The 27,630-nt window shown below is 43.6% G+C and overlaps 1 protein-coding gene across 1 annotated transcript; it reads left to right on the top strand.

Moving 5' to 3' along the window:
• The first annotated feature begins 690 nt into the window (after positions 1 to 690).
• Positions 691 to 27,264, top strand: LOC138661741 (olfactomedin-like). Its single transcript, XM_069746631.1, has 5 exons — positions 691 to 825; positions 18,052 to 18,204; positions 22,011 to 22,226; positions 22,313 to 22,463; positions 24,769 to 27,264. The coding sequence occupies exons 1-5, from the start codon at positions 775 to 777 to the stop codon at positions 25,590 to 25,592; spliced, it is 1,395 nt and encodes a 464-aa protein (XP_069602732.1). The 5' UTR covers positions 691 to 774; the 3' UTR covers positions 25,593 to 27,264.
• The last annotated feature ends 366 nt before the right edge of the window (positions 27,265 to 27,630 follow it).

Raw genomic sequence — 27,630 nt, 5'->3', positions numbered from 1 at the left:
TAAACCAGGAGTACTCCTTTAATTTTCATGTGTTTTCCCAAATTTATACTTTACAGCAATGCTTTTAAGAGTAGACTGGTACTAAACAGAATGTGGGACTTTTCCTGTCTGAGTAGGAGAACAGAATGCAGAGAGGCTCAGACAGAGGAATTCCTGTACAAATTGACTATAGTGTACAGATTCTTGATGAGCAGCAGTTGAAAGCAGCTTCTAAAGGAACAGGAACTGCACTGCAACATGGTCTTTGAGGGACAAGGATAGCAAAATAAGATAATTAAGTATAAAAGAAAAAAAATCATAAGTTTGAAATGTTGAGAGGCTTATTAAATCTAAACAAAAAAACTTTTGGACCGGGAGACATGCATAGGTACATACGAGCCCAATACTCTTCTATGGAGCCATTTCTAATATAAAGCCACTGAAAAGTGACTATAAAATTAATACCAGTAAGCTTAATCCCGAATATGCTAAATACAGGAATAGAACAATGGTCAGTACGAATGATAATGGATTACTTATAAGACCATGACATTATTTGCTGTAATCCCTGACACTTGTCACCATACACCAGTAATCCTACTTTCTACAAACAGGCCATTGATATGTGTTTATTGCACCATGTAATCATCCCGAGCACATCATTTTAGGATCAAGATAACAAGGGTGTAAATAGGCAGTGGGAGGTGTACCGGAGTCTGCTGGGGGCTCAGCATCCACCTATATAAATCCCAGCATCGTGGACCTGAAGGCACTGACGATTGCTCCCAAGTGAAGATGTATCTCGGCCTCTTGACCCTGGTCCTGCTCCACGCTGCTGCTGGATTTGTGAGTATATGGGTTCTTTCTTTCATCAGAACTTTCTACAGCCATTCTGGGCAATCATACATTAAAGGGAACCTGACAGTAGATTCACGCTCTTCGAACCTTGGGCAGCATTAAGCAGAGTCGGGCTGCATTATGGCAGTTGTGTATGTTTTACTCAGAAACGCTGCAGCCGGTCCAAGGACTATGCGTCTTGGATGACTAGTCCAAGAGGTCGGTCCCCGATGTCTTCTCCCCACCCCGCTCCCCATGACTGACAGGTCGCACACACATTAGATAGGCCTGTCAATCAAGGGGAGTGGGGCGGGAGAAAACACCGGGGACCGGCCTCTTAGATTCATCATCTGAGACACATGGAGCCTGATTCATCATTTGCTTGGGGGTACACTGTTTCGGAATAAATGGAACTGAATTTTGAGCTGATTGCTTTCCTTATATTTTGTTATACCAGTTGGAGCTCGATTTTTCTGATATAGAGCTCTACAATGGTTGTATACTGACTACCTGTAGCCACCACTAGGGGGAGCCTAAGAGTTTACTGCAGACTGTGCTCTGAGTATAAACAGTGTACAGTAAGCTCCCTCTAGTGGTGATTCCAGGAAATCACAATTTCCAGGATGGAAGCGTTCTAGTAGAGTGAACCAACGCAAGGAAGAGTTCTTATACACAGTAGATGTTTGCCATGTGGTCGTCTATCCTTGTCTTTGCGCACCTTACTTTGAACTACCAATTTATGGTTATTAATCACACTGCTCTGTTCAGTCATGATGAATATCCACCAATACAATTAACCCCTGACTTCATGCAGTGACAATAAGCATGATGCCAAATGGATTGCCCAGTAAATAGATGTCAATGTTTAGTTATTTTGGGTTTCCTAAAGTGTGCTGACATACTCTGTACTGCTGTATATTGTAGCATGTTCATGTATGGTTAGATACATGGGGATTTGTATTGAGAAATGTTCATTGCGCCCCACAATTTACTCTTTTTGCATCTTCGCTGGGCTCTTTCTTTATGTTCTTGGTCATAGAATATTAAAAATCCTGTATAGTCATAACACAACGTCATAAATCTTCTGTCAATCTTTGGTACTAATATTAGCTAAAGCTAATCCTATAGCTCAGATATCAAGGGTCCTGGTTTTTATACTTCTCCACTAACTTATATGTCCAGACCATCAATGTGACAATGATCACAGGCCGGCTGCCTCCGCAGGGGAGTGCACTGCATACTGATTGGTACAGCTGTTACTTACTGAATAATTCCATATGCAGTTAGCTCCCCCTAGTGGTAGCCATGGACAGACACAATTTTACAACTTTTAAAAGTGGCTTTCCCACAAATCTTAATCATCTACCCACCAGTTAGAACATAAGTGTATAAATGCTGAGGGTCCAATTATTTGGACCACCCCCAAATTGCATCCTCAGTGTAAATAAAGCAGTGGTGTGTGTGCACAGCTCCATTAACTTCTTTGGGATTGACAAAACTAGCCAGCAACTTAACCATTTAAATTAAAGAGGTTGTCTACTACTTAATCATTCATGACCTATCCTTAGGAAATGTCATGCAGCTGCAGTGCAGTACAGCGCAACCTCCACCAGGGGGAGCCTGGTAGGGAAGCCAGACTGCACAAACCGAGCAACTGAACAGATGCCACCTAGTGGCGAGAGCGAGGTCAGGAAAACCAAGTCAGAGCACAACAGTACAAAAGGATTTAGACAGAATGGATAGTCAGGACATAGCAAGGGATCAGTAAACCAGGACGGGCAAAATACGGTACAATAGGGACAAACTGAAACGGAGTCAAAAAGCCAAGCCAAGAGATCAGAACCAGGGAGTCAAGCAGAAATACAGACAAACAAAGAGACACTGGGAAAGGGCAGGCAGGGGGAGATAACAGACACAGGACAAGTCAGGGTTCACAGTAGGACAAATCAAGGGCTTCCAGAGTCAGGTTCACACGCCAAAGACAGAGCTATAGCTGCACCACCCTCTGGATACCTGGAAGCTAAATAGCAAACCCGAGCCCAGAATGAGGCAGAGCAAAGTAAACCCTTGATATGATCCACCCAGAGAAAGAGCAGACAAGACTAAACACCGGAGCAGATCATGACAGGATAGGTCATCAATTTGTGATCAGTTGGGGTCTAAGACCCGGCACCCCCGCCCATCAGCTATTCTCAGTGTGGGAGGCGGCGTCCAAAACTGCTCAATTGTGGAGCTGCTCTGTGTTCTGATAGTGGCCGCAGCTGGGTACTGCACATCCACTTCCTATTCAAATCAATAGGAGGCGGATGTGCAGTACCCAGCCACTTTCAGAAGATGGAGCATCTCTGCAATTGAGAATTTCCGGCCAGCAGCCGCCGAAACCAAGAACAGTCGATAGGCGGGGGGTGTTGGGTGTTGGACCACGACCGAATAGACATTGATGACCCGTCCTAATGATAAAGTAGTGGACAACCTCTTTAAGTCGTAAGCGATTAACAGCAGCATCTAAATAGTTAATCAGCAGCGATCTGAGCCAGTTCTTATCACTGCTGTTACAGGCAGATGCAGGCTGTATAACACAGCTAGCATCTGCCTGGTATGCAGCAGGCTCAGCTTCGTGGCACAGATGTAGAGTTGCAATTATTTGTAAAGCGCTGCAGGGCGGTAGTTACTATCGAGCTGCTGTCTGGTTTCGCTCTGGCACTTTGCAGACAAACCGTGTCCACTCCTTGGTACCTGGCTTGAGCCTTAGGCTCCAGACATTACTGGAATCTCCATCAGCGATGTCAGTACAGCCTCAAACTATAGACCCATGCTGCTCCTAGCGGCCCACTGCACCTGAACCTGACCTTGACACTGCACTTCTCTAACCAAACACTATCAGGCTAGTTCTATCATTAACTATTTCCCTACAGCATTCTGTAATGCTGTAGATAAGCCCCGATGTATCCTGAAAGATGAGAAAAAGAGGTTAGATTATACTCACCCAGGGGCGTTCCAGCTGAGGTCCGGTCCGATAGGCGTCGTGGTCCGGTCCGGGGCCTCCCATCTTCATAGGATGATGTCCTCTTCTTGTCTTCTGCGGCTCCAGCGCAGGCGTACTTTGCCCTGATGAGGGCAGAGCAAAGTACAGCAGTGCGCAGGCGCTGGGCCTCTCTGACCTTTAAGGGGCAGGAAAAGGGTAAGACAGTCCACATCCCTACGTATGCACCATGTGGTTACACGGAATAGCTGTGTAAAGGGAAGGGAATAATTCAGACATCTGGGATGGTAAAATGGTGATCTGAGACTTGTAAAAAGTAGATTATGAAATGGCAATTATTAGCATTAAACGAGCGGATAGAAGTTTGGATGAGTCCTTCATCAGATGTGGGATATATGGTGTTTGAATCGAGAGTTGATTGCGCATGCGCGCTGCCGTACTATTCAGAGAGCAAGGTACTCGGTCTGTGCTGCTAATCGGTTACCTCTGTCAGCACCATGTGAAAAGATCAGCACTGCGGGTGTCGTTCCCAGGAGACACGGTCAGTAGCAAAGTCACATTGAACGCAACTCTTGTACCACTCACGTATTTGAAGAAAGTGGTGGAGTATATCATAGGTCTAGAGAGATTACAATCAGATCTACGGGACGACGTATCGCAAGACAAGGAAGCTGCTCGTTTTTTTTACCTTATTGGAAGCTCAACAGAGAAAAATCAGCCAACATCTGGAATCAGAGAACCAACCTTGCGTCACATAATATGGCCATCTGTAAGAAGAAAGAAAAGAAAACCTATGGTAAGTCCCTTTGGCTACAAGTGAAAACATATTGCAATGCACAGTGATACTGAGTATTTCTGCACACTTCCAGCCATGTGGTTTACTAGGAGAATTTATTTATAGCGGTTTCCAGGAATTATTTTGTTTTTACTTCCAAGAATGATATTTTTTTTTTTACTGCATGAGCAGTGCACCCACAGGTTGAAAACAGAAGACTCTCTCCTGTTACGGTGCTGTGTCTTTACCGCTGCCTCTAGTCATTCTTGACAGGCTGCAGCAGTGATGTCATCATTACTGCGCATGTGACAACTGCAGCCAATCACATGTAGATAGCACAAGCTGCTGAGACCAGTGATTGGCTAAAATGGCATATGTGCTGTAGCTGTGACATCACCCCTGCAGCCTATCCCCGGGACCAGTGGCAGCAGTGAAGACCATGTGCTGGGGCAGGAGACTGCTTATTATTTTCACTCACTGGTGTCCTACGAAGTAAAAAAAATATATATATATTCCTGGAAATACCTTCATCAATTAAAATGGTCAATAACATGCATTCTGATAAGAACAATTTAGAAAAAGACTTAGCAAAATGAGAATTTTTACGAAATTGTATGCGGTTGGAAGTGCTAGGAAATACTCAGGATGGCTATGATGTTATATTGGTATTACACTGCAAAAATAGTTTTTTTTTAACTTTTGGAAAGATCTACATATAAACATGTAAAAAGATCATAATGGCTCAGACAAAATGTAATAAAAGGGTTTAAAGGCCTTCGGCACTGCTCAGAGACTTGTGTTAAGGCCCCCATACACATTAGACTAAATTTTGGTAGGATTGTTGACAGTCTGTATAAGGGTTCCTGGTCTTTTTGTTCTCCCCGGAGGTAAGCTGCTTCCACACAAGTTAAGCTATGGCTCTCTGAATTCCTGTGGAGAGGATTGAGAGAGAGATAGCAGTCAGCCAAGCTATCATTTGGCCGACAGCGACCCAATGTGTATGGGGTGCATTAGCGCTAGTCATGGATTAATGAGACACTGTGCTCCGGCTTCCAAGGGAGATAAGGCTAATTACACTTTGGATACACACTACGCTCAGATTAGCAGATTTACCAATCAGAGAAGGCAGCAGTGTGCCGCCCTATAATGCCCCAAAACACACATACTCAGAGAAAGCTGGTGAGATATTCTTGTTAAGTAAGCTTGTGAGTCCTGCTCACCCCCAACTCATACAGTAAGCCTGTGAGTCCTGCTTCCCAGCTACTCATAGAGAAAATCTGTAAGTCCTGCTTTTTCTGCCCTCTTATAGAGAAAGTCTGTAAGTCCTCTTAGCCTAGCATGCTACTTATAGAGAAAGCCTGTGAGTCCTTTTCACCCCCACCCACTCATAGAGAAAGCCTGGGAGTCCTGCTTTCCCTGCCCACTCATAAAGGAAGCCTGGGAGTCCTGCTTTCCCTGCCCACTCATAAAGGAAGCCTGGGAGTCCTGCTTTCCCTGCCCACTCATCGAGAAAGCCTGGGAGTCCTGCTTTCTCTGCCCACTCATCGAGAAAGCCTGGAAGTCCTGCTTTCCCTGCCCACTCATAAAGGAAGCCTGGGAGTCCTGCTTTCCCTGCCCACTCATCGAGAAAGCCTGGGAGTTCTGCTTTCCCTGCCCACTCATAAAGAAAACTGGGAGTCCTGCTTTCCCTGCCAACTCATAAAGAAAGCCTGGGAGTCCTGCTTTCTCTGCCCACTCATAAAGAAAGCCTGGGAGTCCTGCTTTCCCTGCCCACTCATAGAGAAAGCCTGGGAGTCCTGCTTTCCCTGCCCACTCATAGAGAAAGCCTGGGAGTCCTGCTTTCCCTGCCCACTCATAGAGAAAGCCTGGGAGTCCTGCTTTCCCTGCCCACTCATAGAGAAAGCCTGGGAGTCCTGCTTTCCCTGCCCACTTATAGAGAAAACCTGTGAGTCCTCCTTCCCCCGACAACCTGTGAGTACTGAACAAAATCAAAGAAAATTATATCTCTGCAAGCTCACAATTCTCTTATCTATCCTATGCTGTCCTCAAATAGGTCAGCTAAGGCTACTTTCACACTAGCGTTAACTGCAATCCGTCACAATGCGTCGTTTTGCAGAAAAAAACGCATCCTGCAAAAGTGCTTGCAGGATGCGTTTTTTCCCCATAGACTTGTATTGACGACGCATTGCGATGGATTGCCACACGTCGCATCCGTCGAGCGACGGATGCATCGTGCTTTGGCGGACCGTCGGGAGCAAAAAACGCTACATGTAACGTTTTTTGCTCCTGACGGACCGCTTTTTCCAACCGCGCATGCGCGGCCGGAACTCCGCCCCCACCTCCTCGCACCTTACAATGGGGCAGTGGATGCGCCTTAGAAATGCATCCGCTGCCTCCGTTGTGCAGTACGTTAAACGCTAGCGTCGGAATCTCTCCCCGACGCATTGCGACGGGGAGATTCCGACGCTAGTGTGAAAGTAGCCTAACAGAGCCACTTTAAAGTATATAATGTTAGGGATAGCTCTAATTAGTAGGACCTGTGTGCAATACTGAAGTATAATTAGGTTAAAAGAGTCTTACAAAAAATAATAATTACTATTATAAGTATACTGTATAATGCAAAGCTGCTAGAATAAATGAAAATCAAAATAGGTTTTTGCTTTAAAAAGTGAGCTACCAATTTGACTGCAATCCTCTACATGAATTTCTTTTTTCTTTCTCTCCTGCTTACAGAGAATTGGCCATCGCGGTGACAAATCCCATCCATTTGTGATCTGGAATATTTCATCCGACAAGCTCCCAGAGACAATACAAGAGGCAGCTAGAAAGTGAACGGAAATAATAACACTTGTATCTCTCTCTTTTTCCCTTTCACCTAATTCTGTAAAGATCATAAATTGTAGAAATATGAAATTAATAGCATTGGCTTTTTTTTGTATTCAGGATGTGGCAGCCATTTTGAAAAAGGCACAACAGGAAATGCAGCCATATTGGTTGTCACTTTTAAATTATCTCAGAAATGAATAGTAAGACCATTACTTTTTTACATCTTGCTTATGTTCCCGTTGGTGGCGTAGTGCTTCTCGCATGCGCAAGTGCCGAATGCACTGCGCAGCTGTAGAAAAAGAGCGCGCTCGCCGGATTCTCAGCAGTTTCTCGGTGGGCGCGGCCATCTTCCTGAGGCCGCGCATGCGCACATGGAGTCTCCTGCTTCCTGGGGCTTCAGGAAAATGGCCGCGGGATGCCGCGCGTGCGCAGATGGACATCGCAGCGGTCATTTTCCTGAAGCCGAGTTCGCATGCGAGAAGCACTACGCCACCAACGGGAACATAAGCAAGATGTGGGGGAGAAACAGCGCTGTGACCACGCCCATCTGACCTGACCAGCCTGATTGACAGGCGAAAAAGGCCACTTTTGTAAGGTATTTCGGCAGCATAGTTAGGGAATCAGGGGACAAAAAATACCCTATTGTAAAGCACAACTCAGGCCCTATTTAACGGTATTTTAATCTCCTACTGAAAAAACGGGGTGACAGGTTCCCTTTAAAGGGAATCTGTCACCCCAAAAATCGTATATGAGCTAAGGCCACCGCCATCAGGGGCTTATCTACAGCATTCTGTAATGCATTCTGTAATGCTGTAGATAAGCCCCGGATGTAACCTGAAAGATAAGAAAAACAGGTTATATTATACTCACCCAGGGGCGGTCCCGCTGCGGTCCGGTCCGATGGACGTCGCGATCCGGGTCCGGCGCCTCCTATCTTCATACGATGACGTTCTCTTCTTGTCTTCACGCTGCGGCTCCGGCTCAGGCGTACTTTGTCTTCCCTGTTGAGGGCAGAGCAAAGTACTGCAGTGCGCAGGCGCCAGGAAAGGTCACAGAGGCCCGACACCTGCGCACTGCAGTACTTTACTCTGCCCTCAACAGGGCAAATCAGTACACCTACGCCAGAGCCGCAGCGTGAAGACAAGAAGAGGAAGTCATCGTATGAAGCTAGGAGGTGCCGGACCCGAACCGCGACGCCCATCGGATCGGACCGCACAGGGACCGCCCCTGGGTGAGTATGATATAACCCGTTTTTCTTCCCTTTCAGGTTACATCAGGGGCTTATCTACAGCATTACAGAATGCTGTAGATAAGCCCCTGATGTCGGTGGCCTTAGCTCATATACGATTTTTGGGGTGACAGATTCCCTTTAAAACCATATACTGCTAAGGACAGTCTGATTTTCTGTTTTTGAGAAGCTAAGACAAAAGATAATACCTAAAAGGCCACGCTACCAGTTACAATATGGTTGACTGAAAAAAAAATTAAAAATGCCAATATGAAAAAATGAAAAATCCCAATATATGAGTTATCAACAGGATAGATAACTGCAATAATGATGGGGATGTAACTGCTGAGAACCCCCACTAATCACCAAAACAGGGTTCTCGTGTCCCTTGTTTGATGCATAGATGGCCTCCTATCTATCACTGTTCCAATGGATAGGTGTCAGATTAATCCTTTTTTTCGGGAGATTTAGAAGCCTTTGTGGGCAATGTGCCAGATCTATCTGGATTCTGGGAGATCATACTTGTTTCATAAGATGCTAGGACAATTCGGGAGAGTAGACGTTTTATCCATAGCAACCAGTATGTCCCATGACGGCATTATGCCAGTTTGGGGTCGTCGGCTTTACAATTCCAGTTCAAGTGCCTTATACCCTTTCCAGTATGGTCTATTAAAATGTCCTTTATTTTATATTAACCCATTGTATAGCTCAACCCTATGTCCTCCATGTCATGCAGACATTTCCTGTTGAAAAGGTTGCATAGAAATAACACCAGAGCTCACCATTTTTCGGATTATGTAAAGGACAATGAGGACACCCGGGAAGATGAAGAAGCAGCGATAAAGAAATGCCTATGGCTGGTGAGAAGGTCACGGACGTAAAATACAATAGCAATCGAATGGTTTCTTGTCATTTTTTAGGTTAGAGGGCTTTCCAGTTCTTTAAAATTGATGTCCTACCCCTAGGAGAGGTCATCAAAATGAGATCAGTGGTAGAGTTCTTCTGAACCAATACCTGGTCTACCGGCCGTTGAATGGTAGTCCCGGGAGCCATCTCTTGCCTGAGGGCATCCTCAAGTCTTCCTTATATTGGCTAGCCTAGCACGATGACACGTGCGTTACACCAGATCAGCTAATCAAAAGAAGATCCGTGGATGCCGTCACATAAGAGGTGGACAGTCTCCTAGGCAAGGAGCACAGCGCTTACAAGCTCTTGTAATACTACATTTTCCCTGCAGAGGCCACTGCAGGAGAAACACGACAATAGAGACTTATCTTGCCTTAAATCTCTATTTGTTGGGGGTTCCAGGCACGGGATCCGTGGTGATCAACTGATGACAGCAGCAGCTCTCATATTAAAGGGGTTTTTCTTCCCTTTTCTGTGTAGATAAATTGTATGATGGTATGCAAAGGTGAAGAAACAAATTTAAGGGGTTCTATAGTATAAGAAAAATGGGTCCGGCTTTTTTCCCCAGATGAAACCCCACTCTGTTCACTTTATTGTGATGAGAGGCAATTCCAAGCCCAGCCGGTGACCAAGCAGTGAGATTTCTGGGTTAGAAAAAATACATTAATCCTGAACCACCCCTGTAATACAATTTCTGATTGTACAGTCTTATGCACAGACAGTTATTTTTATTTCTGCTGTTTTGGGTTTGCAATTTGCTTTTCTTAAAAGGTTTGTCAGAGATTGATATATTGATAACCTAACATCTTTAACTCAGAAAAAAGACACTTGTAATGTGCAATTTATCATATTAATGTGCAGTGTATGATTTATTACAAAATATGAATAAAATTACAATATACAGAAAAAAACAATGTGTTGGGTATTATAATTTTGTATTATCTATCTATTATCTATTATCCATCTATTATCTATCATCTATCAATAAGTTGTCTATTATATATCTGTTAGCTATCTATTATCTATCATCTATCTATCTATCTATTATCTATCTATCTATCTATCTATTATCTATCTATCTATCTATCTATCTATCTATCTATAGTATCTATCTATTTATCTATCTATCTATCTATCTATCTATTATCTATCTATCTATTGTCTATCTATCTATCTATCTATAGTATCTATCTATTATCTATTATCTATCTATCTATAGTATCTATCTATTATCTATCTATCTATCTATTATCTATCTATCTATTGTCTATCTATCTATCTATCTATCTATAGTATCTATCTATTATCTATCTATCTATCTATCTATCTATCTATCTATCTATTATCTATCTATCTATTGTCTATCTATCTATCTATTATCTATCTATCTATCTATCTATAGTATCTATCTATTATCTATCTATCTATTATCTATCTATCTATTGTCTATCTATCTATTATCTATCTATCTATCTATCTATCTATCTATCTATCTATCTATCTATCTATCTATCTATCTATCTATCTATCGTATCTATCTATCTATCTATCTATCTATCTATCTATCTATCTATCTATCTATCTATCTATCTATCTATCTATCTATCTATCTTGTTCCTGGGTCCAAAGTGTGTTTTCTTAACCCGTTATGCCTAAAACAAATAAGTCCTCTTTTTCTCAGAAGAGGCAATTTGCATAAAACAAATAGAAAATAGTTGTTGTTCCTCAAAAACTTTGCTTCTGTGATCAGGACAATGAAGACTACTCGGTATTGAATACGAATGGAGAATGTTCCCTAAAACCGACAAATTTCAAAATTTCATTGTCCTGATCACAGAAGCAAAGTTTTTGAGGAACAACAACTATTTTCTATTTGTTTTATGCAAATTGCCTCTTCTGAGAAAAAGAGGACTTATTTGTTTTAGGCATAACGGGTTAAGAAAACACACTTTGGACCCAGGAACAAAAAAATAAATAAAAATTTGTTGCATAGTGTATTTTCCTTTTTTTGACACAATATCAAATCATAAAAAAATCAAAGTTTGTGCTGTCAAAGTCATTTTTCTATTGTCATAAGCAGTTGAAATATTACACTTGGAAGCCAGGAACAAAAATATTATCTATCTATCTAGCTATCTATCTATCTATTATCTATCTATATTTTATCTATCTATCTATTTTCTATCTATCTATCTATCATCTATCTATTTATCTATCTATTATCTATTTATCTATCTATTATCTATCTATCTATCTGATGATGTTTGTCCTTCGTTTTCGAAGATGACCATGACTTCATGGTAGATAGATAGATCTATCTATCTATCTATCTATCTATCTTTTATCTATCTATCTATCTATCTATCTATCTATTATCTATCTATTATCTATGTATCATCTATCTATCTATCTATCTATTATCTATCTATTATCTAACTATTATCTATCTATCTATTATCTGTTTGTCTATCTAACTATTATCTATCTATCTATCTATCTATCTATCTATCATCTATCTATCATCTATCTATTATCTATCTATCTATCTATCTATCATCTATCTATTATCTATCTATCTATCTATCTATCATCTATCTATTATCTATCTATCTATCTATCTATTATCTATCTATCTATTATCTATCTATCATCTATCTATCTATCTATCTATCTATTATCTATCTATTATCTAACTATTATCTATCTATCTATCATCTATTATCTGTTTGTCTATCTAACTATTATCTATCTATCTATCTATCTATTATCTATCTATCTATCTATCATCTATCTATTATCTATCTATCTATCTATCTATCTATCTATTATCTATCTATCTATCATCTATCTATTATCTATCTATCTATCTATCTATTATCTATCTATCTATCTATCATCTATCTATTATCTATCTATCTTCTATCTATTATCTATCTATCTATCTATTATCTATCTATCTATCTATCTATCTATCTATCTATCATCTATCTATTATCTATCTATCTATTATCTATCTATCTATCTATTATCTATCTATCTATCTATCTATCTATCAAGATTCAAGATTCAAGATTCAAAGAAGCTTTATTGGCAGGACCAAATACACATCAGTTTTGCCAAAGCAAGTGTATAGAGGCAATAGGGATAGGGACTGTGGGGATGTTGGGTAGGAGCTTTAGGGGAGGTGGATGGGGCAGATCTAGGGTGGGGGCTATAATCCATGGCATAGGGGAGGTGGATGGGGCAGGTCCATTGTGGGGGCTATAGTCCATGGCATAGGGGAGGTGGATGGGGCAGATCCAGGGTGGGGGCTATAGTCCATGGCATAGGGGAGGTGGATGGGGCAGGTCCAGGTTGTGGGCTATAGTCCATGGCATCATAGTTCTCTTTCTCGCAGTCTATGACATTCGCTCACATACCGCGCTGCTATCTCCACTGCTCTCTCTTCTTCTCCCAGCAAGATATATGTTTTCTCTTCCTCCTTCATGGTGATGAAGTCTGGGAAGAGATGTGAGAGTCTCCTGAAGTGAGTGTCCCTCACTGCTGAGTATTTGGAGCAGTGTAGCAGGAAGTGGGTTTCGTCCTCTATGGCCTCCTGGTCGCAGTGTTGGCACAGTCTTTCCTCCCTGGGCTTGTAGCTCTGCCTGTGTCGGCCACATTCGATGGCCAGACTGTGGGCACTGAGTCTATATCGGCTCAGGATCTGGCGGTCTCTGGGGTCCGGGAGTTTCTCCAGATATGGGGCCAGTCTGTAGTCTCTCTGTAGGCTCCGGTACATGGTCAGTTTCTGTGAGCTGATGATATCATTCTTCCAGTCACTGACATACCTCTCCTGGCCTTCATCTGCCATCTTCCTAATTCCGGCTTTTGTCAGGTTGTTGTGATTGGTGTTCTGCTCCGGTTGGGTTTGGCTGGGCTGTTCCGGGGGTTCTGGTTTTTCTGTTTCACCTTCATGTATCAGGGCTTTATGGTGATGGGAGCTTGGATTGCTCCTATGCAGGTGAGCCCGGAATGACAGCGCCCTCTTTAGAACTGTTAGGTGTAGAGGGAATCTGCCCAGCTCGGCCCGACAAGCACTGTTGGAGGTGCTCCGATGGACCTGGAGAAGGTGCTTGCAGAATTCCAGGTGGAATATTTCTGTTGGACTGGAGTCCCACTTTGACCAGTCTGGGTAGGTGTGAGGACCCCAGACTTCGCTGCCATACAGGAGGATTGGGGCGATGATGGAGTCGAAAATTTTTAGCCAGACCCTCACTGGTGGCTTCAGATGGTAGAGTGTCCTTCGGATGGCATAGAAGGTTTTGCAGGCCTTGTCTTTCAGGGTCTCTATGGCTTGTTTGAAGCTCCCTGACCGGTGAATCTCTAGGCCCAGGTAGGTATATTTGTCCGTTCCTGTGAGGTCGCAGTTGTTGAGGATAAATGATGGGTGTTGGTCTGATCTTCTCTTTCTCCTCTGTAACACCATGGTGTTGGTTTTCTTTAGGTTGACCGGTAGGGCCCAGGTGGAGCTGAATTTCTCTAGGATTTTCAGGTTGTCCTGGAGGCCTTTCTCGGTTGGTGACAGCAGCAGCAGGTCATCTGCATACAGCAGGAATTTCACCTGGGCGTCGTGGAGGGTGAGACCTGGTGCTGAGGAGGATTCCAGGGCGGTAGCCAGCTCGTTGATGTAGATGTTGAAGAGCGTTGGGCTTAGGCTGCAGCCTTGTCTTACTCCGCGGCTCTGCTGGAAAAAAGCCGTTCTTTTGCCGCTCACACTCACGCTGCAGCTGTTCTCGGTGTAGGAGCTTTTGATGACATCGTAGGTCTTTCCTCCTATTCCACTCTCCAGCAGTTTCAGGAATAAGCCCGGGTGCCACACTGAATCAAAGGCCTTTTTAAAGTCCACAAAGCAGGCGTATATCTTCCCATTCTTTGTATTGTAGACGTGTCTCTGAATGAGGCTGTGCAGAGTATAGATGTGGTCAGTGGTGCGGTGGTTCGGCATGAACCCTGCTTGGCTCTTGCTGAGGACGTTGTGCTCGGTGAGGAAGGTGAGGATCCTCTTGTTCAGGATACTGTTGAACAGTTTTCCCAGGTTGCTGCTGACGCATATGCCTCTGTAGTTGGCTGGGTCATACCTGTCCCCACTCTTGTGGATGGGTGTGATGAGGCCTTGGTTCCAGGTACGAGGGAAGTAGCCGGCACTCAGTACAATATTGAAGAGTTTAACCATTGCAGCCTGTATTTCTGGTGGGCTGTACTTCAGCATTTCTGGTAGGATTCCATCCAGGCCACCGGCTTTTCTACATCTTATGGAGGAGAGTCTCTCGGTTACTTCCTGTAGTGTTATAGGTGTATCCACCGGGTTTTGGAAGTTTTTGATTTTTTCCTCCATTGCTTTTAGTTTCGCCATTATGTTTTCCTGTTCTTGGCTTAGTCCTTCCTTTGGAATGTCTTTATAGAGGTCTCTGAAGTATTGGAGCCAGAGGTTGCCATTTTGGATATGGTTGTTGTTTTTCTTGTCTTTGGTGCCCATGTGGTTCCATAGATCCCAGAAGGAGTTGTCTTGGAGGGCGTCTTGGAGTTGATTGAGCTTGGTAGAGATGTAACTCTGCTTCTTCCTCCTGAGGATGGTTTTGTACTGCTTTTGTATGGAGTTATAGGCTTCCCTCAGACCCAGGTGGTTGGGGTCTCTGTGTTTCTTGTTGGAGGCTGTTCTCAGGGTCTTCCGTACAGCTTTACATTCTCTGTCAAACCAGCCATTGACCTGTGTTTCTTTTGGTCTCTTGTAGTCGACTTTTTTAAGGTCGGACAGTCTGGCCATTGCGTAGAATATATTGTTGAGGTCCTTTGCTGCTTGGCTCACTCCCTCTGGGTTTGGCATGTACTCAAGGTTGTAGAAGTGGTGGAGCATCCGCTGTATTTCAGGTCTGCTGGAAGCTTCTTTATATCTTAGTGCCGACATTTTGGACCATTTATAGGATGGAGGCTGGGTGAAGAGGCCGCTCTGCTGTGGCTTCTGAGTGGATGGTTTCTCTGTAGATTTCATGTACAGAAGAAGTTGGCTGTGGTCTGACAGGTGCGTTTGTGGGGTGACTATGAAGGCGCTGACATCTGCCAGGTTCAGGTCTGTAATGGCGTAATCAACTACACTCCTCCCTACATGGGAGTTTAGTGTATACCTTCCTAAGGAGTCACCTTTGCTTCGTCCATTAAGGATATGAAGTCCTAAACTTTTACATACGTTCAGGAGCTTTCTGCCACTTTTGTTGACTGTACTGTCATAGCTGTTTCTCTCAGTGTGTACAGGGTCTTGGCCGTCATTCTCTGCTCCAAGTATGTAGATGTTTCCATCCGTGGTCAGGAAGTCTCTCTCTCTCCCTGTTCTTGCATTGAGGTCTCCAAAGATGAGAACTTTGCCCAGGGCCTGATAATGGGCGGCTTCTCTTTGTAAGATCTCGAAGCAGTCTGGATTGAAGTAGGGGGACTCTGGCGGTGGTATATAGGTGGCACAGAGGTGGACATCAGACTGACAGGTGAGGATGGAGCTGCTGATTCTGATCCATATGTGGCTGCCTCCTTTCTTCACCGGTTTGATGTACTGGTGGAGCTCCTCTTTATACCAGATCACTACTCCTCCTGAGCCCCGGCCCTGTTTGATGTTTTTATTTTTCTGGGCATGGACCAAGAATTCCTTGTATCCAATAGGCACCAGGGATTCGTTTTCGGCTCTGGTCCATGTTTCCAGGAGGATCTGAATGTCTATATTTTTCATACTTTGTATAAAATCAGGGTCCTTTGTTTTAGATCCAAAGGTTGAGGTGTTGAGACCCTGGATATTCCAGCTGCTGATTGTAAGTGAAGACATTCTTCTGTGTGGTTTGTGTGTATATACCTTGTAATGAGTATGGCTGTGTGGGACAAACTGGATTTCTGACCGTTTTATAGCGGTGCTTGGTTCCATCCAGTCACATTATTATTCTGCGCAGTCCATTGAGTAGGTTTATTATCTCATCCCTATCTCTGCTCTGCATGTATCTGTGTGGGCTTGGTGGTCTCCTCGGTGGAGGTCTCCACCTCCGATGGTCTGACACTGGGTGAAGAGCTTTGTTTCCAGCTTCAGGAGGTAGCCTTGGGGTTTTCTGCTTTATCGTTCTCGGGGGTCTTTCAGTGTGATTATGGCCACTGTTGAATCCAGGCCCGGGGTCTCTGTTTAGCACGATGTCCTTCAGCTCTTTGGCCAGGAGGCTGACCCCTTGTTTGTTGAGGTGTTTATCATCGTGCAGGTGACTGTTGTTTATGGAGAGGTGTTGTGCCAGGGTCACGTTTGGCACAGTCTTGATCTTTTCAGTCAGTTCTGCATTGATGGCTTGGGTGGTTTGCCTGGGTATGTCCTTTCTTGGAAGCAGCGATGACAGAATGATTTTACTGTCCGGGAATTTTAGGTTTGCCATCTTTGCCAGGTTGATCAGTTGTTCTGCAATCTGCTGGTCTGGCCGATTGTTTGTACCCGTGTGTATAATAATGTGCTTTGGGTTGGTAAACCGTGGTCTACTGATGACCTCTGTCACCTGTTCAATACTTGCACAGCGGATTGTACGGACCTGTTTTCCTGGGAATAGCCGCTGTGTATTTAGGTACTTCCCATTTGAGTCCATTATTAGGACAATATCGGGACTTTGCAATGTCTTGGGTGGGCTACGGTGCTGCTGATGGGGGTCTGTGATGTTGGCTTTGCTGGTGGCTGGTTCTCTTCTCTCATCCATCTCTGTGGTTTCAGGATTTGAGTCCATTATTAGGACAGTATCAGGACTTTGCGATGTCTTGGGTGGGCTAAGGTGCTGCTGATGGGGGTCTGTGGTGCTGGCTTTGCCTATCTATCTATCTATTATCTATCTATCTATCTATCTATTATCTATCTATCTATCTATCTATCTATCTATCTATCTATCTATCATCTGGCTATCTATTAATTATCTATTTATTATCTATCTATCTATCTATCTATCTATCTATCTATCTATCTATCTATCTATCTATCTATCTATCTATCTATCTATCTATCTATCTATCATCTATTATCACAACATATTGCTGCCTGCACTAGATAGTAACCAGAAATAGTGTTTAACATACTTTTGTAGGATTTAGCAGTGGAGTGAATGAGAAAGTGACGTTTTTACCCCAGGTGTCCAGTTTGCATTCCCCGGCACTAATTTGTCCTGGCCTCTCTGCATTGTTTGCTCCACGACTCTTGCCCCCTGCTCGTGCCAGACCCCTGGATGGACACCATACCCATCACTTAAGAATAGAGGAAAGGGTATGGCTGATAGTAAATCATCTGCTGTAAAACATACAGTAAATGACCTATCAAATCATATCAAATTTGCAGATTCGGAGATTTGGCCGCTTGGCCATCCAAGCAGCTAAGCTATGAAAATGTATTGAGTATGACGGTATTATCTGTTCTTCAGTCTATCGCCATGCTACAGTCTGTACATTTATTTCATGTAAACCTCTGTCTACTTTTACCCCCAGGTGACTCAGAATTTTACAGGGAAGGTAAATGGAGGAGACCGATGTGTATGTGAGATTAACCTGCCGGATAACACCTTTCCAGCCAAGAGGGTGGCTGCCCTAGAGGACGAAACGATGCGTCTGACCAACCGCGTGGAGGATGAAATGCAGAAGGTAAAGCCGACTAGTGTGTACTGTAAACATGGCAGAGATGGATACATACATACATACATACATATGGGATAGATAACCAATGAGTGTGTGGTGGCCATAGGGTAGTGTGATTCATGACATATCCACGACACGCCAAACCTTTTATGAGTGCAACTATGAGAAATAACGGAATATGTTGGCGCTATATAAATAAAATTATTATTATTATTATTATTAATAACGCCAACTACCCACAAGGTATGTGAGGATGCATCCAGATATCAGACCCCCGCCGATCAAACATTGATTACCTTTACTGTATGTGATTCCTATCATTTATATAATCTATAACAGGGGGGGGGCAATTGAATAATTTCCCAAGGGACCAAATAAGAGACCGTGAGTGGTGCGGAGGGCTGAACCAATAGACTGAAATTAATTCTGCTCAATATTATTATTATTAACATATTAATTATAATTATTTTGTATTAATATTAATTGTATCACTTAATATTGAGCAGAATTAAGTTGACACCCCTATATACCGTATAAGCCCGCACACAGCCTCCTATATACCGCATAAGCCTGCACACAGTCCCCTATATACCGTATAAGCCTGCACACAGTCCCCTATATACCGTATAAGCCCACACACAGCCTCCTATATACCGTATAAGCCCACACACAGCCTCCTATATACCGTATAAGCCCGCACACAACCTCCTATATACTGTATAAGCCCGCACACAACCTCCTGTATACCGTATAAGCCCACACACAGCCTCCTATATACCGTATAAGCCCGCACACAACCTCCTATATACTGTATAAGCCCACACACAACCTCCTGTATACCGTATAAGCCCGCACACAACCTCCTATATACCGTATAAGCCCGCACACAACCTCCTGTATACCGTATAAGCCCACACACAGCCTCCTATATACCGTATAAGCCCGCACACAACCTCCTATATACTGTATAAGCCCACACACAACCCCCTATATACCGTATAAGCCCGCACACAACCTCCTATATACTGTATAAGCCCGCACACAACCTCCTATATACCATATAAGCCCGCACACAACCTCCTGTATACCGTATAAGCCCGCACACAGCCCCCTATATACCGTATAAGCCCGCACACAACCTCCTATATACTGTATAAGCCCACACACAGCCTCCTATATACCGTATAAGCCCGCACACAACCTCCTATATACCGTATAAGCCCGCACACAACCTCCTGTATACCGTATAAGCCCACACACAGCCTCCTATATACCGTATAAGCCCGCACACAACCTCCTATATACTGTATAAGCCCACACACAACCCCCTATATACCGTATAAGCCCACACACAACCCCCTATATACCGTATAAGCCCGCACACAACCTCCTGTATACCGTATAAGCCCACACACAGCCTCCTATATACCGTATAAGCCCGCACACAACCTCCTATATACTGTATAAGCCCACACACAACCCCCTATATACCGTATAAGCCCACACACAACCCCCTATATACCGTATAAGCCCGCACACAACCTCCTATATACCGTATAAGCCCACACACAGCCTCCTATATACCGTATAAGCCCACACACAACCCCCTATATACCGTATAAGCCCGCACACAACCTCCTGTATACCGTATAAGCACGCACACAACCTCCTGTATACCGTATAAGCCCGCACACAGCCCCCTATATACCGTATAAGCCCGCACACAACCTCCTATATACCGTATAAGCCCACACACAGCCTCCTATATACCGTATAAGCCCACACACAACCCCCTATATACCGTATAAGCCCGCACACAACCTCCTGTATACCGTATAAGCCACACACAGCCCCTATATACTGTATAAGCCACACACAGCCTCCTATATACCATATTGAGCCCGCAAACAGCCTCCTATATACCGTATAAGCCCACACACAGCCTCCTATATACCATATAAGCCCGCACACAGCCCCCTATATACCGTATAAGCCCGCACACAGCCTCCTATATACCGTATAAGCCCGCACACAGCCCCCTATATACCGTATAAGCCCACACACAGCCCTCTATATACAGTATAAGCCCACACACAACCTCCTGTATACCGTATAAGCACACACACAACCTCCTGTATACCGTATAAGCCCGCACACAGCCTCCTATATACCATATAAGCCCGCACACAGCCCCCTATATACCATATAAGCCCGCACACAGCCCCCTGTATACCGTATAAGCCCGCACACAGCCCTCTACATACAGTATAAGCCCGCACACACCCCCCTATATACTGTATAAGCCACACACAGCCTCCTATATACCATATAAGCCCGCACACAGCCCCCTATATACCGTATAAGCCCGCACACAGCCTCCTATATACCGTATAAGCCCGCACACAGCCCCCTATATACCGTATAAGCCCACACACAGCCCCTATATACTGTATAAGCCCACACACAACCTCCTGTATACCGTATAAGCCCGCACACAGCCTCCTATATACCATATAAGCCCGCACACAGCCCCCTATATACCATATAAGCCCGCACACAGCCCCCTGTATACCGTATAAGCCCGCACACAGCCCTCTACATACAGTATAAGCCCGCACACAACCCCCTATATACTGTATAAGCCCACACACAGCCCTCTATATACAGTATAAGCCCGCACACAACCCTCTATATACCATATAAGCCCGCACACAGCCCCCTGTATACCGTATAAGCCCACACACAGCCCCCTGTATACTGTATAAGCCCACACACAGCCCCCTATATACCGTATAAGCCCGCACACAGCCCCTATATACTGTATAAGCCCGCACACAGCCCCCTATATACCGTATAAGCCTGCACACAGCCCCCTATATGCTGTATAAGCCACACACAGCCCCTATATACTGTATAAGCCGCACGCAGCCCCTTTATACCGTATGAGCCACACACAGCCCCTTTATACCGTATGAGCCACACACAGCCCCCTGTATGCCGTATAAGCCGCACACAGCTCCTATATACCATATAAGCCTGCACACAGCCCCTATATACCGTAAAAGCCACACACAGCCCCTAATATACTGTATAAGCCCGCACACAGCTCCTATATACCATATAAGCTGCACACAGCCCCTATATACCGTATGAGCCACACACAGCCCCCTATATGCCAAATGGATCCTTAGATAGCTCCTATTTACAGTATGAGCCCCCACTTAGCCTCCTACATACAGTTTGTGCCCTCACATAACCCTTCTATATTCAGAATGAGCCCTTACATAGCCCCTATATAAAGGTACACATCTCATGCACTTTAAAAAAAAAAAAACAACTACACATGTTCACTTTGCTCCCATTCCCTCAGCTCTCTGCTCCGGTATCCGTTGCATTGACGCTACGTACGGCAGAAGCAATGTAGTATGACATCCCGTCTGCTGTCTCAGTCGCATACGCTGATTGGTGGAAGAAGGAGCCGGCGGCCCCTCTTCCACCAATGTATTCACTGCCATCTGAATCCTGAAGATGCAGATGTGGTGATATCAGGACTTGGGCAGCGGAGGGCATGGTGCGGCCTGTGGGACACTGTTTTTAGCCCTTTGGCTATTTCAGTCCATGGGCCATATTGGAACAGCCAGAGGGCTGGATGTGGCTTGTGGGCTGCACTTTGCCCAGGTCTTGTCTACTAGAAAGCAAATTACAATTACCAGTTATATTTCTAGAATTGTACCAAACCGTTTATGACTCAAGTGAAGATAAGGTTTCATAATTTGGTCCTATACATTTTGCACTATTTCATATTTTTGTAGATACAAGAGCAGGACATCAGACTGGACAACTATGTCGAAAAACTCATCAACCTAACCAAGAAATTTGAATGGTTGGAGAAACTTCGCCCTGAAGGTCTGATTGAAATTAACTTTGAAGAACTAAAGAAGGAGATAAAAGAGATGGAGACAGTCATCATGAAGATAAGGGGCAAAGTCGATGGAAGTAACGCTCACGTGGAAGGCCTCTATATCGAGGTACATTCCAAGTGGGCTCTACAAGTGGGAACATTAAACCAGGCACTTACGACTGGAGAAGAGTCTAATTAGGTTTTTATCTTTAGGTGAAGAACATCTCGAAGACTGTTGGACAGCTAGAAAGCTTTGACAAGAACAATGTCATCCGAGCCCAGAGAGAAATGGAGAATCTGAAGAAACGTCTTGCAGATTGCGAGAAGAATCTCAAACTGAAAGCTACACCCATGGTACCACTCGGTAAGTTGGTTAGCCTATCCCCAAAATTAGAAGTAAAGCAATAAAAATGTAGGATTTTAGTCTCAGGAATCTGAAAGACACAAAACTTTCTTCTGTAACATAATGTCCAGCTTGTCTCCAAAGACTGACCAAGGACTCCATGAATGTCCAAACTGTTACCAGAGATGGAACAGTGTAGCTAAAATAAATTGATTGTCCTAATTGGTTATCCAATTTTATTTCTAAGCCAACTCGCTGGTGATTATGGATCAACTGAAAGCAGCTGCACATCAATGTGTCACATTGAGTCCTCCAAATTGAAGCAGCCCTATGCAATGGCTCTCAAATTTGGTTAATAGACAGGGACCTGTAGTAGAGAACCCTCCTTTTAAGTCATCCATATTTCCTAATAAAATGTAGACAGTTGCTGCTCTACTGCATTAGTCCTCATGGATTTCAAGTGGACTAGCCAACCATCTAATTTAAATAGGAACCTCTCGACCTTGCCCTAGCCCAATCCCTTTGTTCTCTCATGAGATAGGCTGCTCACAGTTGTGTCTGGCCATGCAAAATATGAACCTCTGACAATATAAAGGCCCTCTTTAGATGGTGGTCGGCCAAACTATGCTTTGGCAGCTCGTTCAGTCACAGCTATCTCGGCCGTCTCTCCCATTCACAGGAGTGCTTGCTCGGCTGAGCGCTCCTAAGTTCTCTATGCAAAAGCAATAGACAGACATCTCTGCCGGTGGCTTATCTCTGAAAGAACATCTCTCGACAATCAGTTGGCCGGCTGCCCCAAACACATTAGAACCTGTCAATATCGGAAGGTGCAGGCGACACAAGTCCAATGTGAGATTTTTTATTATGGTTGTAGGGGGTATTAGGCTAATGCTGTAGGAGGCTAATCAGCAGGACTGAACTCTCTATACATAATATTTACAAGAATAACAAAATTCACCAGCCGCCACTTATGTCACTGCGACGAGAGACTAGACCTCGAGTCACTACATTTTACCAATTATGGAAAATAGTGAAAACTCTGTATAAATTACTACCTATACACAAAAATTATACAATCATAAACCACTAAGAGGAATGATTAAAACGTATTATTTCTTATATAATTCATTAAAATGTACAATTAATAAAAAGATCTATTTTAGACTGATTCAAATAATAGGTGGAGTAAAGGGAATGATCAATATTAGATGTTAATAATATAGTGCAAAAACACAATAACTTATGGCTAAAAATGTAATTATAATGGTGACCGTGTGCTGTAACTATAATAGTAAGAATTTAATAGCAAATTTACACAGTTCAAGACAATGAAACACATAAATTAATCACCAAAACAATTCCTATAATAAAGTGACATATAAAGTGACAATAAAGGGTGTCTATCACCCCCAATTCCATTTTATATAAAAACAGTTCTATTATATGGCGACTCCCTTTTGTGGCCAAGTGCTTGGTGCACCTTTCTGCCTCCTTAATACCATCCTTCACTCCCTGCCCTTACAGAAATTGACCGTGATCACTTTGGAGTGCTATTTGATCTAAATCCCCAGTTCTGCACATTCTGACACTGCAGGAGCCGAGTACGTGCAGATACAGTGTCATTGTGTGCAGGGGCTGAGTTCTCATCTATTTGTGTAGGGGAAGGATGCTGGGGACAACAGAGAGAGATGAGAACGTGAACACACTGACACTGACGCGCTCAGTCTGTGACAGTGTGTGCATGGTCTCATCCCCTTCTCCTGTGTGTAGTGGCCACTCGCTGCACACAGGATCACAAAGCGGCGAGTGCCCGCTATCCAAAGGAGAGGGAGATGAGAGCGCGCACTGACATTGTGCACACAAACACTGACATTGTGCGCATCCTGATCTCCATCTCCTGTCATCATCTTCCGCTGCTGTGGGATCCCTTGTGCAGCGAGCGGCCCCTATACACACGAGAAGGGGATAAGAACTCATTCGCAGCATACACTGACAATGTGTCTGCTGTCAGTTCCTGCAGTGTCAGTATGTGTACAGCTGGGGACTTAGATTAGTAAGTGCTCCAAAGCAAAAGCCATAACGGGAGGGTGAAGAATGGTAACCGAAGGGGGCTTAAAGATGTGCCGAAGCCCCTTCATTTACATATGTCATAAAACTGTATTTCTATGCAACAGATTTTCTAAAATCTACAATACCAGTATGATTTTTTTTATAGGGGCTAAGTCTACTATATGAAGGTCTAAATAGTTAAATTTCAGGTTTGGGGGTGCAAGACTCCCTTTATTTTTGTCTATATCTAATAACTGTATCCTTTTTCTTACCGAAGGATCGTGTCAGCACCGTGGTTTATCTTCTGTCAGCAAACCCAACCTTTTGCAGCTCAACTGGAAAGGAGTCGGCTTCAAGGCTGGAGGATGGGGTAAGGATGCGGCATGGAACACCACCAAGAAATCAATGTATTGGGTTGGTGCTCTTAATCCCGATGGCCGAATTCTTGAGTCCATACGTGTTTACAATTCCTTGAATGACATACAAATGTACAAGAACTCCATTGACCTGCCCCTGTCTGTGCTCATCAAGAACAAATGGAATCACACTCTTGCCGGTCAAGGTGCGGGATCAATCGTCTACAACAACAATCTGTACTACAACTGCTACAACAGTCGTGACGTGTGCAGAGTAAGCTTAAGCAGCGGGGTCTACCAGAGAAAGCCCCTACCCAATGCCGCATTCAACAGCCAATATTCCTACGCGGGAGTTGGCTACCAAGACATAGACTTTGCCTCTGATGAGAAAGGTCTCTGGGTCATTTATGCCACAGATGAAAGTGCTGGAAACATTGTGGTGGGTAGGTTCAATGTTGCCACCATGATGGTGGATAAGACCTGGACCACCACACAGATGAAGACTCAGGTTACCAATGCATTCATGATGTGCGGAGTTCTTTATACTACTCGCTTTGTAAGCAAAAAGACTGAGGAAATCTTCTACATGTTTGACACTAAGACTGGAAAGGGAGGTCAGATCAGCTTCATGATGGAGAAAATGGCCGATAAGGTGCAAAGTTTAAGCTATAACGCCAATGAACGCAAGCTTTACATGTATAATGATGGCTATCTGGTGCACTATGATGTTATGGTGCTGCCTTGAGCTCTGGGGTATGTCTATTGTCTCTATTAATAGAGCCCTTTGTTTTCTTATCTGCACTAAATATTGTCTAAAGATTCCTTGATTGTAATCAATATACCGCAATATAATGCTTTTCAGACACATTCTCCACCTCTCCTGCTATAAAGAACCAACACAATAAGAGCTTCTGGCCTTCATACTTCAAGTTGATCAAGTAGGCACATTAGGTACTTGTCCATATGCCTGCGCTCACAATAAACAATCACACATGCTTTATGTTCTTACCCTAATGTAACATCAGCATACACTGTAAGCAGAACATGTACTGTCAGCAGCATACATACTGTCAGAATAATACATACTGTCAGCAGCATACATACTGTCAGCAGCATATATATATTGTGTGCAGCATACATACTCTCAGCATAATACATACTGTCAGCAGCATACATACTGTCAGCATAATGCATATTATCAGCAGCATACATACAGTCAGCAGCATATATACTGTGTGCAGCATATATACTGTCAGCAGCATACATACAGTACTGTCAGCAGCATACATACAGTCAGCAGCATATATACTGTGTGTAGCATACATATTGTCAGCATAATACATACTGTCAGCAGCATACATACAGTCAGCAGCATATATACTGTGTGCAGCATACATACTGTCAGCAGCATACATACAGTACTGTCAGCAGCATACATACAGTCAGCAGCATATATACTGTGTGCAGCATACATACTGTCAGCATAATACATACTGTCAGCAGCATACATACAGTCAGCAGCATACACACTGTGAGCTGAATATGTACAGTCAGCAGCAAACACAGTCAGCAGCATACATACAGTCAGCAGCATACATACTGTCAGCTGAATATGTACTGTCATCATAATACATAAATACATACTAACAGCAACATACAGTATATACTGTCAGCATAATACATACTGTCAGCAACATACATACAGTCAGCAACATACATACTGTCAACAGCATACATACAGTCAGCAGCATACATACTGTCAGCAGCATACATACAGTCAGCAGCATACATACTGTCAGCTGAATATGTACTGTCATCAGAATACATAAATACATACTAACAGCAACATACAGTATATACTGTCAGCAGAATACATACTGTCAGCATAACACACACTGTTAGCAGCATATATACTGGTAGCAATATACATACTGTCTGCAGAATATGTCATCAGTAGAATACATACTGTCAGCAGCAAATATACTATAAACAATATACATACTGTAAGCAGAATGCAGACTGTCAGCAGCATATATACTGTCAGCATAATACATACTGTCAGCAAAACATACACTTGGAAAAATGCTTATTTCATGCAATAAAATGCAAATTAATTATGTAGAAACCATACAAAGTGATTTTTTTTTTAAGATTCCCCACTGCATACAGTAAGCATTATACCTAAGTGGCCTATGTACTGTGAGCAGAACACAGACCACTTTATTTCACGTTTGTCCTCTCTCCATGTCTTGCTCTATATTGCCAACCCACCAGACCATGTAGAACTTTGCTGGGGAGGAATGTAATAAATCACTCACCTTGACGTTTGTTCATATGAAAATGATTGATAAGTGAATATGAAATCATAAATGGGTTGTCTCATGATTGTAAGTGAAAAATAAAGAATATGAACAGAGGATTTTGCCCATCTCATTACTATGTACTTGCAGATACTGTGTGAGGCTTCTTACAGCGATGTGTCTATCTATTTGCATGAAGCTATTATTCCATTGTGTGTCTATCGAAAAGCTCAAACTCAGAAGCATCAGATTACACGTTTTGTAAATTATGCATATTGGTCACTTCTACTACTAACTAAGACTGGTCCATGGGCGGACATACTGCCGGTTCAACAGGTGCAGCTGCACTGGGGCCCGGAGGCTCTGGGGGCCCTTGCAGGGCGGCTAATAATGAGGGCAATCTGGCCAGTTTATCCAGCCCCGAGGGGCCCCTGGACAGATGTGCGGTGGGCAGGGAGCAATCCCTGCAGCTACGCTGCCTGC

Source organism: Ranitomeya imitator, chromosome 2 (genome assembly GCF_032444005.1).
Source record: "Ranitomeya imitator isolate aRanImi1 chromosome 2, aRanImi1.pri, whole genome shotgun sequence".
In the NCBI taxonomy this organism is placed as follows: domain Eukaryota; kingdom Metazoa; phylum Chordata; class Amphibia; order Anura; family Dendrobatidae; genus Ranitomeya; species Ranitomeya imitator.
This window is presented reverse-complemented; position numbering and strand designations above follow the sequence as displayed.

Coding starts and splice junctions, on each gene's coding strand:
- LOC138661741 (XM_069746631.1), top strand. CDS start 775: ATGTATCTCGGCCTCTTGACCCTGGTCCTGCTCCACGCTGCTGCTGGA. Junction 22,227..22,312: donor TGGAAGGCCTCTATATCGAG/GTACATTCCAAG, acceptor TTTTATCTTTAG/GTGAAGAACATCTCGAAGAC. Junction 22,464..24,768: donor TACACCCATGGTACCACTCG/GTAAGTTGGTTA, acceptor TTCTTACCGAAG/GATCGTGTCAGCACCGTGGT.